This window comes from Hemitrygon akajei, chromosome 6 (genome assembly GCF_048418815.1).
Source record: "Hemitrygon akajei chromosome 6, sHemAka1.3, whole genome shotgun sequence".
NCBI classification, from domain to species: Eukaryota; Metazoa; Chordata; class Chondrichthyes; order Myliobatiformes; family Dasyatidae; genus Hemitrygon; species Hemitrygon akajei.
Genome location: NC_133129.1, coordinates 87,783,360 through 87,798,706, shown reverse-complemented (window position 1 = coordinate 87,798,706; position 15,347 = coordinate 87,783,360). Strand labels below are relative to the sequence as shown.

The window sequence follows — 15,347 nt, the reverse complement described above, 5'->3', positions numbered from 1 at the left end:
CAGCACAGGAGCAGGCCATTCGGCCCACAATCTTGTGCCGAACCAGCTAAAAAGTAAATCACCCCTCCCCCCCCAATCATTAATCCCTCCTCCCTACACCATATCCAAATCCTTCCATCCTCCTTACATCCATGTGCCTAACTAACCGTCATGGGGGAGGTTTCGGGGGTAAACCCCGAGGGAAAAATCTGGAGCTGGAGTCCCTAAGGCAGTCCGACACTGAGTTCAACATTGATCGGCAACTCCTGCGATGCCGCTGGTGACGAACTGTATCGGCCTCTGTCATTCTCAGCTGTGTGGAGAGGGGTAGCCTGCCACATGGGCAAGAGCTCGCTCTCCATATCGAACTGCCCTGGCTGTGCGTCATGTAGGTGCAACGCCCAACGGTCATCCCCGACCGACAGAGAAGCTCAGCGGTCAATGAGCCAGCTGTCTTCAGAACTTAGAACAAGACTGCGTGAATCCATGGAGGCGGATGGGGGTCACCCTACCTTGAATCCTCGCAGATGTCGCTCAATGCCTTCGACATGGACGGTGATAGGTACGCCTCTCAGGAAGACCTGGCGGTTCTTCTCCTTGAACGGCTTTATGTTATACACCAGCAGAAATGGGCTGGGCAGGGCGTCTGAAAATGAACACAGTACATTGACCAGTACAGCACTGGAAGAGGCCCCTCAGCCCGCAATGTTTTGCTGAATTAATTGAACTAGTAATTAAATGTTTAACTAAACTAATCCCTTGTGCCTATACAATGCCCATATCCCTCCATTCTCTGCACATTCACACGCCTATCTCAGAGGCAGGGGTGAGATGGAGGAGGGAGACGGGGTTGGTAAGAGAGCTTGGGGGAAGAAATGGAAAAAGGTGGGGAGGGGGATAGGGGGCAGAGGGAGGAGAGAAGGCAGGAGAAACTGGGGAGAAAGGGAAGAAAGTGGGGAAGAGAGGGCAGAAAAGGAGTGGAGAGAGGGGGAGAGAGGCAGAGAGTGAAGGAGGGGACATTGAGGGGTGAGAGGGTGTGGGAAAGGGAGGAGAGAGGGCAGAGTGAAGAGAGGAGGGAGGGAGTGTTGGGGAGGTGGGCAAGTTTGAAGGAGGGAAGGGAGGAAAGAGGGAGAAAGAAGTAGCGAGATTGAGAGTGAGGGTGAGGCAGACAGAAAGAGATAAGCAGGAGACAGAGAGACAGCAGAGGGTGAGACATTGAGGGAGTGTGAGAGAGATGAGAATGGGGAAGGGAGAAGGCTCAGAGAACCAGGGACTCATTTGAGTTAGTGCTTCTCCCCCCTGCACTGCCCAGTGTAACAAATGTGTCGTTTGTTCCTATTTTAACTCATCGCCTCTCTCTCGGGTCGATCACACCATTGAACACAGTGTAAAAAAACGACCAGGTCACCTGCGTTCTCCTCGCATTCGACGTGGTCCACATAATCTAATTCTGCATCCAACTGCAGGTCCCTTGGGCTCGGCGGCGTCTCTGGCTCCAAGGTTGTTAAGTTTATAAACTCTTGAGACATCCTTCACGACAGGGGCACCCAATCCATCAAAGATCTGAGGAGAGAGAGAGAGAAGACACATTCCAACACTTCAATACAGTATGTGGAAAAGGGGCAGACATCAGTAAACGGATGACTGTGGGGACTGGTGTCACCTCTGGAGATGAACAGACAACAATCAGAATCAGACACAAGAGTTTCTACAGATCTCCTCCTACAAGGAGTGCTGTCACTGCAAAGCAGCATCCATCATCCAGGCCGTGCTCCCTTCTCACATCTTCTATCAGGAAGGAATAGAGCCTTGGGTCCTATAACACCAGGTTCAGGAACAGTTATTACACCTCAACCATCAGGCTCCTGAACCAGCATGGATAACTTCACTCTCCTCAACTCTGAACTGATTCCACAACCTATGGACTTTTAAGGACTCTACATCTCATGTTCTCAAAGTGATATTATTTATTTATTTTGTTTCTGTTTATGTATTTGCACATTTTGTGTTTTGTTTTGCACATTGGTTGTTGTCGGTCTTTGCTTGTGCGTAGTTTTTCATTGATTCTATTAAGTTTCTTTCTATTTACTGTGAAGTGTGGCATGTGGCCAAGTGGTTAAGGTGTCGGTCTAGTGATCTGAAGGTCGCTAGTTCAAGCCTTAGCTGAGGCAGCGTGTGTGTCCTTGAGCAAGGCAGTTAACCACACATTGCTCGGCGACGACACCGATACCAAGCTGTATGGGTCCTAGTGCCTTTCCCTTGGACAACGTTGGTGGCGTGGAGAGGGGGAGACTTGCAGCATGGGCAACTGCTGGTCTCCCATACAACCCTGCCCAGGCCTCAGTCATCATGAAAAATCGATGGACAGCCAAAGAGAAGATGATTTACTGTGAATGCCCACAAGAAAATGAATCACAGGGTTGCATACATGTACTTCGATAATAAATTCATTTTGATTTGCTCAAGATTAAAGTTCAAAGAAAATGCAGGTAGAACTCAGCAGGTCAGCAAGCACTTATGGAGGAAAATGGACAGTCGACTAGATCTTGGCACAAGACGTCAACTCTTTATTCTTTCCATAGATGCTGCCTGACCTGCTGAGCTCCTCCAGCATTTTGTGTGCGTGGTTATGAAATTCGTTGTTTTGTAGCAGCAACACAGCACATACTTAAAAACTACTAAAAGTTACAAAATAGATAGTGTGATACACAAATAGTGTTCACTGACCTTTCACAAATCTGATAGCCCCACTTTGGGATGAATGTTGAGGCTTTGGAGAGGGTGCAGAAGAGGTTTACCAGGATGTTGCCTGGTTTACAGAGCATGTGCTATCACGAGAGGCTGGACAAACTTGGGTTTCCTCTGGAGTGGAGGGCACTGAGGGTATATGACAGAGGTTTATAAGATTGGTGGTAGAGGTGGGTGAGTTTGGAGGGATTCACTCTGCAGGAAGACCACAACCTCATTGTAGGGTTTGGAGGGATTGAGCCTCCAGGAGGTTCTCAACCTCATTGTAGTGTTTGGAGGGATTGAGCCTCCAGGAGGTTCTCAACCTCATTGTAGGGTTTGGAGGGATTGAGCCTCCAGGAGGTTCTCAACCTCATTGTAGTGTTTGAAGGGATTGAGCCTCCAGGAGGTTCTCAACCTCATTGTAGGGTTTGGAGGGATTGAGCCTCCAGGAGGTTCTCAACCTCATTGTAGTGTTTGAAGGGATTGAGCCTCCAGGAGGTTCTCAACCTCATTGTAGGGTTTGGAGGGATTGAGCCTCCAGGAGGTTCTCAACCTCATTGTAGGGTTTGGAGGGATTGAGCCTCCAGGAGGTCCTCAACCTCATTGTAGGGTTTGGAGGGATTGAGCCTCCAGGAGGTTCTCAACCTCATTGTAGGGTTTGGAGGGATTGAGCCTCCAGGAGGTTCTCAACCTCATTGTAGGGTTTGGAGGGATTGAGCCTCCAGGAGGTTCTCAACCTCATTGTAGGGTTTGGAGGCTGGCATGCCTCAATGACCCGGAGAGCGATGTTGGCTGGAGTCAGGGCTTTATGCTTTGGCTCTTGGTAGGGTCACCCATGCCAAACAGGTCAAAGGGTAGAGGCCAGACTAAGTGTCCTCCAGGTTCAGGGGTTCAACTCAAGGCTAACAACCCTGACCGACAAAACAAAATTGTTATGGAAACAGCAATGAAAGTACCTTCTGCAAAGCCAAGGACAGACAGAGATGGAGGACCTTCATTGCTGCCCTAAACGCCAGTGGTGTAACAGGCAGATCATAACAACAATAAATTGAGAAAGAGTGCAGAATCGTCCCTTCGAGCCGCGCTGCCCTGTAACCCAAGGGACAATTAACCCTAGCCTAATCACAGGACAATTCACAACGACCTATTTACCTACCAACCGGTACGTCTTTGGATTGTGGGAGGAAACCCACACGGTCACGGGGAGAATGTACAAACTCCTTACAGGCAGCAGCGGGAATTGAACCCGGGTCACTGGTACGGTAAAACATTATGCTAACCACTATGCTACCATGCTTCCTTATGGAGGTGTACAAAATCATGAGGCATGTAGATGGGGTGAATGTACTCAATCTTTCCCCCAGGACTGGGGAATCAAGAGCCAGAGGGCATAGGTTTAAGGTGAGAGCAGAGACATTTAAACAGGACCGAGAGGCAAATTGTTCACCCAGAAGGCGGTCGTTATATGGAACGAACTGCCAGAGAAAATCGTTGAGGCAGGTACACTCATACAAATACTTCATTGTCACCAAAAAATTGATACTAGAGTGTACAATCATCACAGTGATATTTGTTTCTGCGCTTTGCGCTCTCTGAAGTACAAATCGAAGTAAATATAATCAAAATTTAAATTATAAATCATAATTAGAAAATAGAAAAGGGAAAGTAAGGTAGTGCAAGTCAGGTCCAGATATTTGGAAGGTACGGCCCAGATCCGGGTCAGGATCTGTTCAGCAGTCTTATCACAGTTGGAAAGAAGCTGTTCCCAAATCTGGCCGTATGAATCTTCATGCTCCTGAACCTTCTCCCAGAGGGAAGTGGGACAAAAAGTGTGTTGGCTGGGTGGGTCTTGTCCTTGATTATCCTGGTAGCATTGCTCCAACAGTGTGCAGTGTAAAGTGAGTCCAAGGATGGAAGATTGGTTTGTGTGATGTGCTGGGCTAGGTTCACGATCTTCTGCAGCTTCTTCCGCTCTTGGACAGTCTGTCCTTCTGAAGTCAACAGCCAATTCCGTCGTCTTGCTGACGTTGAGGGACAGGTTACTGTCTTCGCACCATACCTCTGGTTCTTAATTTCCTCTCTGTACTCAGACTCATCATTAACCAAGATGTGGCCTACAATTGTGGTGTCATCAGCAAACTTATATATTGAGTTCGATCATGGGTGTACAGTGAGTACAGCAGGGGGCTGAGTACACAGCCTTGTGGGGCACCAGTGCTCAGAGTGATTGTAGAGGAGAACTTGTCCCCTATTTTTACAGCCTGGGTCCTGTCTATGAGGAAGTTGAAGATCCAGCTGCAGATCTGAGTGCTAAGACCCAGGTTCTGGAGCTTAGGAATCAGTTTATTTGGAATGATGGTATTAAAGGCAGAGCTGTAGTCGATGAAAAGGAGCCTTACATATGTGTCTTTATTCTCCAGGTGTTCTAAGGAGGAATGTAGTGCCAGAGAGATGGCATCTCCCGTTGACCTGTTGCTCCAGTAGGCGAATTGCAAAGCGTCGAGGTTGACCGGTAGGTTATGGTTGATGTGTGCCATAACTAATCGCTCGAAGCACTTCATAGCAATTGATGTTAGAGCCACAGGTCGGTAGTCATTCAGGCATGCCACCTTGCTTTTCTTCAGCACCGGGATTATCGTTGCCGTCTTAAAACACGAGGGGATCTTAGACTGAAGCAGGGAGCAGTTGAAGGTGTCAGCAAACACTCCAGCCCGGAGAACCTGTCCTGGGACGCCATCTGGGCCCGTCGCCTTCCTTGGATTTATCTTCAGGAAGGCTCTTCTAACGTCTTCCTCGGTGACGATGAATCTTGATGCCACCAGGTCCGGTTCATCCAGAGGGGGCGGGATGCTCCTCTTCTGTTCGAATCTTGCGTAGAATACTTTAAGTTCATCAGGAAGGGAAGCGCTACAGTTATTGGTATTCCCAGCCTTTTCTTTGTGCCCAGTGATCTCATTTAGACCCTGCCATAGTCTACTGGCATCCCTCTGGTTAGCCTGGGCTTCCAACTTGGCTCGATATTGCTTCTTGACGCCCTTAATGGCATTCCGGAGTTCACGCCTGGATTCCACGTAGCGACTGTTATCTCCGGACCTAAAAGCCGCAGCTCTAGCCTTCAAAAGGGACTGGACCTCATAATTCATCCAAGACTTCCGGTTAGGGAATACCCGATCGTCTTGCGAGACACACAGTCCTCTGTGCATTTCCAGATAAAGTCCATTACTATTATGTGTCCCTGATGATGGAATATGCTTTCCTGCTGAATGGTGGGGAGGGCCACATGAAGCCTTGGCAGCAGGCAGTGGTCTCGGGAGCAGCTGAAGCATATATATAAAGCAACAAAGAAGACAAGACATAATAATAATAAATAATCATCATTATTATGTGCTGTGTTGTATGACGTGGGTGATCATGGAGAAAAATAAACCAAATACAGTTAAAATATATATATATATATTAAAAATAGGTTAAAATAAAAATAGGGCAAAAAAAATAATTTTTAAAATAGTGAGTTAGTGCTCATGAATTCAATGTCCATTCAGAAATCAGGTGGCAGAGAATCGTTGAGTGTGTGTCCTTCCTGATGGTAGGAATGAGAAGAGGGCATGACCTGGGTGATGGGGGTCCTTAATGGATGCCGCGTTTCTGAGGCACCGCTCCTTGAAGGTGTCTTGGATACTATGGCGCCTATTACCCAAGATGGAGCTGGCTAATTTAAAACTTTTTGAAGCTTCTTTCAATCCTGTGCAGTAGCCCCCCTGTACCAGATGGTAATACACCCTGTCAGAATACTCTCCACAGTACATCTGTAGAAGTTTGAGTATTTTAGGTGACAAACCAAATCTCCTCAAACTCCTAATGAAATACAGCGCTGTCTTGTCTTTGTTGCTTTCCATGTATGCTCCCAAGACCATCCACTGCCTTCATGTGGCCCCCCCCCCCCACCATTCAGCAGGAAAGCAGCATCCATCATCAGGGACACCACCATCTAGGCCATGCTCTCTTCTTGCTGCTGCCATCAGGAAGGAGCTACAGGAGCCTCAGGACACACACCATCAGCTTCAGCAACAGTTCAACCTTCAGGCTACAGCGTGGATAACTTCACTCACCTCAACTCTGAATGGATTCCACAACCAATGGACTCACTTTCAATGATTTGACAATTCATGTTCTCAGTATGTATTACCTATTTATTTGGTTTTTTACTATTTTATATATATCTATTTTGTAATTGCATAACTTGTCTTCCAGACACTGCCTGACCTGCTGAGCTGTGTGTGTTGCTTTTGCACATAGGCTGTTAGTGTTTGTGTGCAGATTTTCACTGATTCTATTGTGTTTCTTTGTGAATGTCAGCAAGAAAATGAATCTCTGGGTAATATATGGTCACCTATACAAACTTTGGTAATAAATTCACTTTCAGTCGGGTGCATTTTCTGTTTTCATTTACCATACAAATGCCTGCAATATGTAACTGAACAACTTTAGAAATGTGCTTTTGTCTGACTGCTATTGTGTAGAATGTCGATTTTAAAGTAGAAATTGAACGGACACTTTTCTATTTTTGTTATGTCACTCACTATATATTAATGGCAATCTTCAGGAATGTTTTCTTCTCAATAAACAGACTTTTAACAAAGAGAGCCAATCAATGTTACCATGGATACAGAATGTTACTGACTTTGGTGTTGTCATTGAATACAGAAAAGCATTGCTGAAAACAAACGTCAGCGGCCTGTTTTAAATACAAACCCTTGTTTACCGGTGGCAATGCTGCCTCCCTGGTAGTGAAGTCTGCGAGGCAGGCCCAAACTTGTTTCCTCATCTGAGAAAGAGGCCAAACAGCTCATCGAATCCATGCTAGCTCTCTGAGCTCCTCCAACAGTCCCACTCCCCCTTGTTTCCCTTCTGCCAAGTTTCTCACAGTTCAAAGTATGTTTGTTATCAAGGGTGGTGGATATTGGTGGCACGGGTTGAGGTGTTTGATGTTGCGGTGTTCGGTGAGCTTGGCAATTAGCTTGCAGACATTTCATCACCAGTCAAGGCAACATCCTCGATGCACAGTTGCTGGTATTTCTCTCTGGGAGTGATTACGATTATATAGTCACCCCCCACTTCCTTCCCCTGGTACCTGGTTGGGTACCCTTCAGTTGACCTTTGAATTCCATTGGCTTGCATTTCTTTGGCTCTTAGGGATTCAATGTGTGTTTATAGAGTTATAAGAAGGGAACCGTGCTTCTCAATGCACAGTGAAACATATGACCCTGCCCTACATCAAGAACATCTGAGAAATCACAGCTCGACTGCTCGAACCTCATGGCATCACAATCGCTCACAAACTTGTCTCAAGAACTGAGATACCAGTAAAGACAACTGAGAAAAAAGCTATGTGGTATACAGGACCACCTGGGAAGACTGCAACAAGAACTACGTCGGCCAGACAGGACATAAACTCTCAACTCATTTACAGGAACACAGACTGGCGATACGGAGACGTGATCCACTGTGGCCGATCTCGATACATGGAGACCGAGAAGGACATTACTTTAACTGGGAAATGTGCAGGCAAACACAAAGCAGGTACGAGAATTTTCAGAAGCGTGGTTTTCTTCTGATGACTCCATAAACAAATTTATCGAAATCGACGCCATCTACAAACCCTAAGAGCTAAAGAAACGTGAGCTGATAGAAATCAAAGGTCAACTGAAGCGGTAGCCAATCAGGACTGAGGCAAAGTGAACGGGGGAGGAGTGGGACGCTATATAAATGTAATCACTCCCAGAGAGAAACACCAACAACTGCACACTGAGGATATGACTGGTCTGCAAGCTAATTGCCAAGCCAGGTGAACATGACAATAAATTATCAAAGTATGTACACATGACACGACCTTTGGATTCGTCTCCTTACAGGCAGCCACAAAACTAAGAAAACCAAAAGAACTATTGCAAACAATAAAAGCAAGCAAATAGCATTCAGAACTGAAGTTCTATGAAAGACGCAAAGCCAGGCAGGCCGCAGCCTCATTTCAATGCGGAGCCAAGTAAACATCACGGGGCAGCCTGGCCTGACCCTCATTGCTGGTCCTGACACCCAACGTTTTCAATCCATCTGGCCCAGCATTTAAATTGTCCAAACATCGAATCATTTCTCGCTCAAAGACCCAGGCCCTGTCAATTTGATACAAGGCTGGGCCTTGGACCTCACTGCATCTTTCCAGCCCGTAACCGACTTTCCCTGGCACTTCGATCAGTCAGTCCGTGTGGGTCCTTCCTCGCTGTCAGTTGTGGTGGATGGGCCTTGCCTCAATACAGCCTCGCGCTCGTTCTCCTCACTTCTGCCTCAACTCCACTTGCCTCTTCATTTCTTGCGGCGATCGTTTACCAGAAAAAGTGGTATCAATAAAAAGTATTTTGTTGTATTCTTTGTTTTGTTTGCCTTTGAAAAGTAGTCACTGGACTTCGCCAGCACCAACTTAAACCAGAAATACTCTCTGATAAACCACTGGAGAATTATCATTTTCCTTGTAGACTCACTTTTCGATGCTTATTGCACTTTTATATAATTACCGACGGGTGGTGGGGCGGAGATGCAGTTCCGATAGAAATTATTCACCCCCCCCCCCCCCCCCCCCCGGATGTTTTCATGTTTTATTGTTTTACAACTAAGAATCACAGGGGATTTAATTTGGCTTTTTTTTTTGACACTGATCAACAAAAAAAGACTCTTTCGTGTCAAAGTGAGAATAAATTTCTACAAATTGGTCTACATTTATTACAATTATCAAACACAAAATAATTGATTGCATAAGTATTCGCCCCCTTCAAGTCAGTATTTACTAGTAGCACCTTTGGCAGCAATTAAGCCTTGAGTCTGTGTGGATAGGTCTCTATCAGCTTTGCAATTGTCCCCATTCTTCTTTACAAAACGGCTCAAGCTCTGTCAGATTGCATGGGGATTGTGAGTGAACAGCCCTTTTCAAATCCAGACACAAATTCTCAATTGGATTGAGATCTCGACTCTGACTTGGCCACTCCAGGGCATTAACTTTGTTGTTTTTAAACCATTCCTGTGTAGTTTTGGCTTTATGCTTGGGGTCATTGTCTTGCAGGAAAATAAATCTTCTCCCAACATGCAGTTCTAGCAGACTGGATCAGGTTTTCCTCCAGGATTTCCCTGTATTTTGCTGCATTCACTTTACCCTCTACCATCACAAGCCTTCCAGGGCCTGCTAGATGCATATCATATTTTTTTTTTTACTGAGTTAAGTATTGTATGTAATTAGTTCTGCTACAACAAGTGTATGGGACATTGGAAAAAAGTTGAATTTCCCCATGGGGATGAATAAAGTATCTATCTATCTATCACAGCATGATGCAGCCGTCACTGTTATATATGGATTTATTTCTTTCAGAGCAATGACCTCCCTCCCCACCCCAGCACTGTGTATTGATCTGTTGCCTGGGCATGCGCATTGTTCTCTCTCCCCTCTCCCTCGCCCCAATTTGATTACGCCAGTCAAAGCCATCTTCCGCATGCGTGCTTTTATTTAACTGATATGTAGTTCTAGGCAGACACAATAAATCGGTGATGAGTACCGACCTGAATATCAGAAAATATCTTGAATTGCAGTGACGGTTACGGGATGAAACAACACGAGAAAGCCGTCACAGATGCTAACAGAGGAACGTGCCGCAAACAGTGAATGACACACTGAACTTAAAGTGAAAATGACGTGGCAATGGCTTCAGTCGGGGAAGTTGATGAATTTGATGGCATCAATGAAGGTTGGGAGTCATATAGAGAGGGTGGAACTGTACTGTCATGCGAACAACACAGAGAAACAAAGCCCCTACGTCTCCGAGCTTAATGGGCCCAAGAACATACAGTCTCTTATGCAACTTGGTCAGCCCTGCAAAGCCAGCAACAAGACATTCGACAAAATTGTTACAATTTTATAAAGTCACTTGAGCCCTAAATCATTGGCGATTGCTGAGAAATTTAGATTTTACAAAAGGAACCAGTCAAAAGATGAAAGCATTTCTCAATACTGAATTGACTTTATTTCTTACATCCTTCACATACATGAGGAGTAAAAATCTTTATGATACATCTCCATCTAAATGTGTCATGTGCAATCATAGTCATTTATAGTAAATAGAGCAGTCAACGTAATATAGAGTACACTCAAATCAGCGTGAGCTCATCAGTCTGACGGCCTGGTGGAAGAAGCTGTCCCGGAGCCTATTGCTCCTGGATCTTATGCTGCGGTACCGCTTCCTGGATGGTAGCAGCTGGAATAGATTGTGGTTGGGGTGACTTGGGTCCCCAATGATCCTTTGGGCCCTTTTCTCACACCTGTCCTTGTAAATGTCCTGAATCATGGGAAGTTTGCAACTACAGATGTGCTGGGCTGTCCGCACCACTCTCTGCAGAGTCCTGAGATTAAGGGAGGTACAGTTTCCATACCAGGCAGCGATCTAGCCGGTCAGAGTGCTCTCAATTGTGTCCCTGTAGAAAGTTCTCAGGATTCGGGGAACTACACAATCTTTCCCAGTATCGTGACTTTGGAGATGGGCTTTCTGTGACAGTCATGCACAGTCAAAGCACTTAATAGAGGCTACTGGCCGAAAGAGACCTAACCTTAGAACAGGGATTGACCACTGCAATATCGTTAGAGACTGGAGAAAAGGATGTAGCAGAACTACAGAAAAGGAGCAACATCCCCCACCCCCAGGTACAGAAAAGGAGGTTAGAATGTGAAATGCACAAAATGTGGCAAATCCTCCCATGATGCAAATGACTGCTGGCTAAAAGAAAACATCTGCAGTGTTACAGACAACATCACAGAGAGAGAGTGTGCAAGGCAGACTCAACTGAGTGAAAAGTCTCAAACACAAAACTCAGCAAATGCATAAAGTTACCGAATGTAAAACAGAATCAGACAACACAGAGTCTGACAAAGATGAACTGTCATGCCTAGAACTGCATAGTATAACTGAAGCAGATCACAAAATCAGTTGGATCACAATCGATGTGTCCAGTGTAAAACTAAAAATGGAGCTAGATACAGGATCAGCTTTGTCTCTAATTTCGGAGGCTGACTACAACAGACTGTTTTCTAAGATACCATTAGAGAAGACCCCAATGATGCTAAAGACTTACACAGGCGAAAGAGCATCTCCCAAAGGCAAACTGAAAGTAAATGTGATGTATGGAGGCCAAACACAACAGTTAGAGCTTTACATATTGAAAAGTGGAGGGCCAGCACTTTTCGGATGTGAACGGTTGAGAAAAATCCAACTAGACTGGCACTCGACAGAGCTCTCAGTGTGGCATCAGCAGGCAACAGCAGACCAAGTGGTAACACAACTGCTTACTGCTAATGAGGTGTTTGAGAAGGGTATTGGTAAACTCAAAGGCACGAAGGCCAGAATTGAACTGGATGAAACAGCAACACTGAGATTCCATAAAGTGCATCCAGTGCCTTACACTCTACATCCTAAAGAGTAAGCTGAACTTCAGAGCTTGGAGATGCCTGGCTTTCTCTTCAAGGCTGAGTGGAGCGATTGGGCCACACCCACTGTCCTGGTGATCAAGACAGGGAAGGCTGGTGCCATTCGCATTTGTGAGGATTTCAAGGTGAGAAGCAACCTGGCTGCATACTGTGCAGTATCCACTGCCACGAAAAGAAGACATTTTTGCATCTTTGGCAGGCGGGGAGAGGTTACCAAAGATGGACTTGTCACACGCCTATCTGCAAATGAAGACTGAGGAGCCGAGTTTCTCACAATCGACACTCATGAGGGACCGTTCCAGTAGAATTATTTTTGGCGTCGCATCAGCTCTAGCAATTTGGCAAAGAGCAATGGACACAATGTTACCTTGTTGACATCATTGTGATTGGCAAGAATGATGAAGAGCACCCCCAGAACCTTGGTAAATTGCTTACCAGGCTGAGTGAGTATGGTCTGCATGCAAAGAGAAACACGTGAGTTTTTCGAGAATGAAATGTCCTATGATGGACACATCATTGACAGCCATGGCTTATATACATCACAAGACTGAAGCAGTGATGCAGGCATCTAAACTGGAAAATGTGTCACAACTCAGGTCATACTTGGGCCCTGTAAACTACTACCACCAGCTTCTCCCAAACATTGCTACAGTGCTGCACCCATTGTTACAGGCAGGAGCAAAGTGGGAATGACCAGAGAGAGGTGAAGAAGTATTCAAGGAAAAAAAGAGACTAATAACATCCGATGAACTGCTCACCCATTATGACCCATCTCTGCCTATCAGACAGAGATGATGCCTCTCCTAATGGCATTGGGAGTCATTTTGTCACACACTATGAAAGATGGATCTGATGGTCCAATTGTGTTTGCTTCAAGATCACTGACAAGCACAGAACGTAACTATGCACATATCGACCGAGAGGCCCTTAGTCTAGTATGGAGAATAAAGAAGTTCCACCACTACCTCTATGGACAAAAGTTTACTCCAGTGACAGATCATCAATCCCTGGAAGGGAATTCCAATGATGACTGCTACTCGGTTTAGACATTGGGCTCTATTCCTAGTGCCCACTTTTATGACATAGAATTCAAGGTTACCAAACAAAGGACAGCTTGTCATGTCTTCCACTATTGGCAACTGAAGAAGAAAGTCTTCATACTGTGACCCAGCAGAGGTGTTCCACATCCCATTGGTGGACATCTGTCGGTATCAAGCTCTGAAGTACAAAGTAAACCAAGGAATGACCCGGATTCGTTAAAAGTCATTGACATCACCACGCAAGGATGGCCAGCTCATGGGAATCCTGTTTCCAGAGTTCTCAGCGAGATGAGACCAACTGTTGGTAACGTCAGAGAATGCTGATGTGTGGCTCTCGTGGTGTGGTTCCCTCTAAGCTGTGCACAGTGTGTTAGAAAGGACACCTGGTTACAGCCAAGATGAAGAGTCTCGCAGGGAGCCAAGTGTGGTGGCCGGGAATAGATAATCAGGTTGAAAACTTGGCCGATGCTCTTCAGGACGCCAAAATGTTCAAAGTGTACCCCACAGGTACCGTTACACCCATGGGAGTGGCCGTCATCACCATGGCAAAGAGTACCTATTGACTCTGCTGGGCCATTCATGGACTCCATGTTTCTGATTGCTGTAAGATGCTCATTAATGGATCATTAATGGAGAATGTGTGGAGCAGGTTAAGACCTACAAGTATCTGGGAGTACAGTTAGACGAGAAGCTAGACTGGACTGCCAACACAGATGCCTTGTGCAGGAAGGCACAGAGGCGACTGTACTTCCTAAGAAGGTTGGCGTCATTCAATGTCTGTGGTGAGATGCTGAAGATGTTCTATAGGTCAGTTGTGGAGAGCGCCCTCTTCTTTGTGGTGGCGTGTTGGGGAGGAAGCATTAAGAAGAGGGACGCCTCACGTCTTAATAAGCTGGTAAGGAAGGCGGGCTCTGTCGTGGGCAAAGTACTGGAGAGTTTAACATCGGTAGCTGAGCGAAGGGCGCTGAGTAGGCTACGGTCAATTATGGATAACTCTGAACATCCTCTACATAGCACCATCCAGAGACAGAGAAGCAGTTTCAGCGACAGGTTACTATCGATGCAATGCTCCTCAAACAGGATGAAGAGGTCAATACTCCCCAATGCCATTAGGCTTTACAATTCTACCGCCAGGACTTAAGAATTTTTTAAAAGCTATTATTAATGCTTTTGAGATAGTGATTTAGATGCATATCATATTTTTTTACTGAGTTAAGTATTGTATGTAATTAGTTTTGCTACAACAAGTGTATGGGACATTGGAAAAAAGTTGGAATTTCCCCATGGGGATGAATAAAGTATCTATCTATCTATTCGAAGTGGCCAGAGGTTATACCAATGAAGTCAACCACCTCAGAAAAGACTTTCTTCACTCTGAGGACTATCTTTGCCAGAAACAACATACCAGAACAAATTGTGAGTGGCAACGGACCACAATACACAGCAGAAGAATTCCAGCTGTTCATGAAGAAAAATGGCATCAGACATTTCAAGTCAGCTTCTCACCACCCAGCAATGAATGGGTTGGCTGGAAGGTTTACCCAAACCTTCAAGAAGTCCATTAAAACGATGGACAAGAAGGAAACTTCTCTCCAGCACAAGGTGGACAACTTCCTTTTTGTGTATCAGAACTCTGTTCATTGGACAACAAATCAAACACCTGCAATGCTGTTTGTGAGCAGGAATCTGAGATCTCGCATAGACCTCCAGAGAGAGGTACAGAATGAACAGTTCAGCCAGCTACTAAGTTAAAGAGCTTCAAGGTTGGACAGGAAGTCCTAGCGTGTGATTACTGAGAAGACAGATGGACACCTGGTAGGATAGCTACAAGAACTGGACCATTGATACACAGAGGATGTTTGAGATCAGACTTTGAGACACCATATGGACCAGACACTGGATGCTCAACCGAAGAACAGACCCGAGTCGGCTGCATCCAACAAGACGGACACATTACAGTCACTAGACTTACCTCTCAGTGATGAACATGACACCAGAAACAGAGAACATTGTCTTAGACAAGACAGTGATCAAACTCAGTGCTACTCCACAGTTCCAGAGCTGCTGTCCTGAAAGGAACA

The 15,347-nt window shown here is 45.7% G+C and overlaps 1 protein-coding gene across 1 annotated transcript in view; it reads right to left on the bottom strand.

The window, feature by feature from the left end:
- Positions 1 to 15,347, bottom strand: part of LOC140729227 (phospholipase D1-like) — a 162,305-nt gene that overhangs the window by 92,358 nt on the left and 54,600 nt on the right. Inside the window, exons 2-3 of the mRNA XM_073048753.1 lie at positions 1,388 to 1,542; positions 492 to 625 (exon numbers count right to left, since the gene is read on the bottom strand). Coding sequence (XP_072904854.1) covers positions 492 to 625; positions 1,388 to 1,508 — 255 coding nt within the window. The 5' untranslated portion in view covers positions 1,509 to 1,542. The remainder of the gene's footprint in view (positions 1 to 491; positions 626 to 1,387; positions 1,543 to 15,347) is intronic.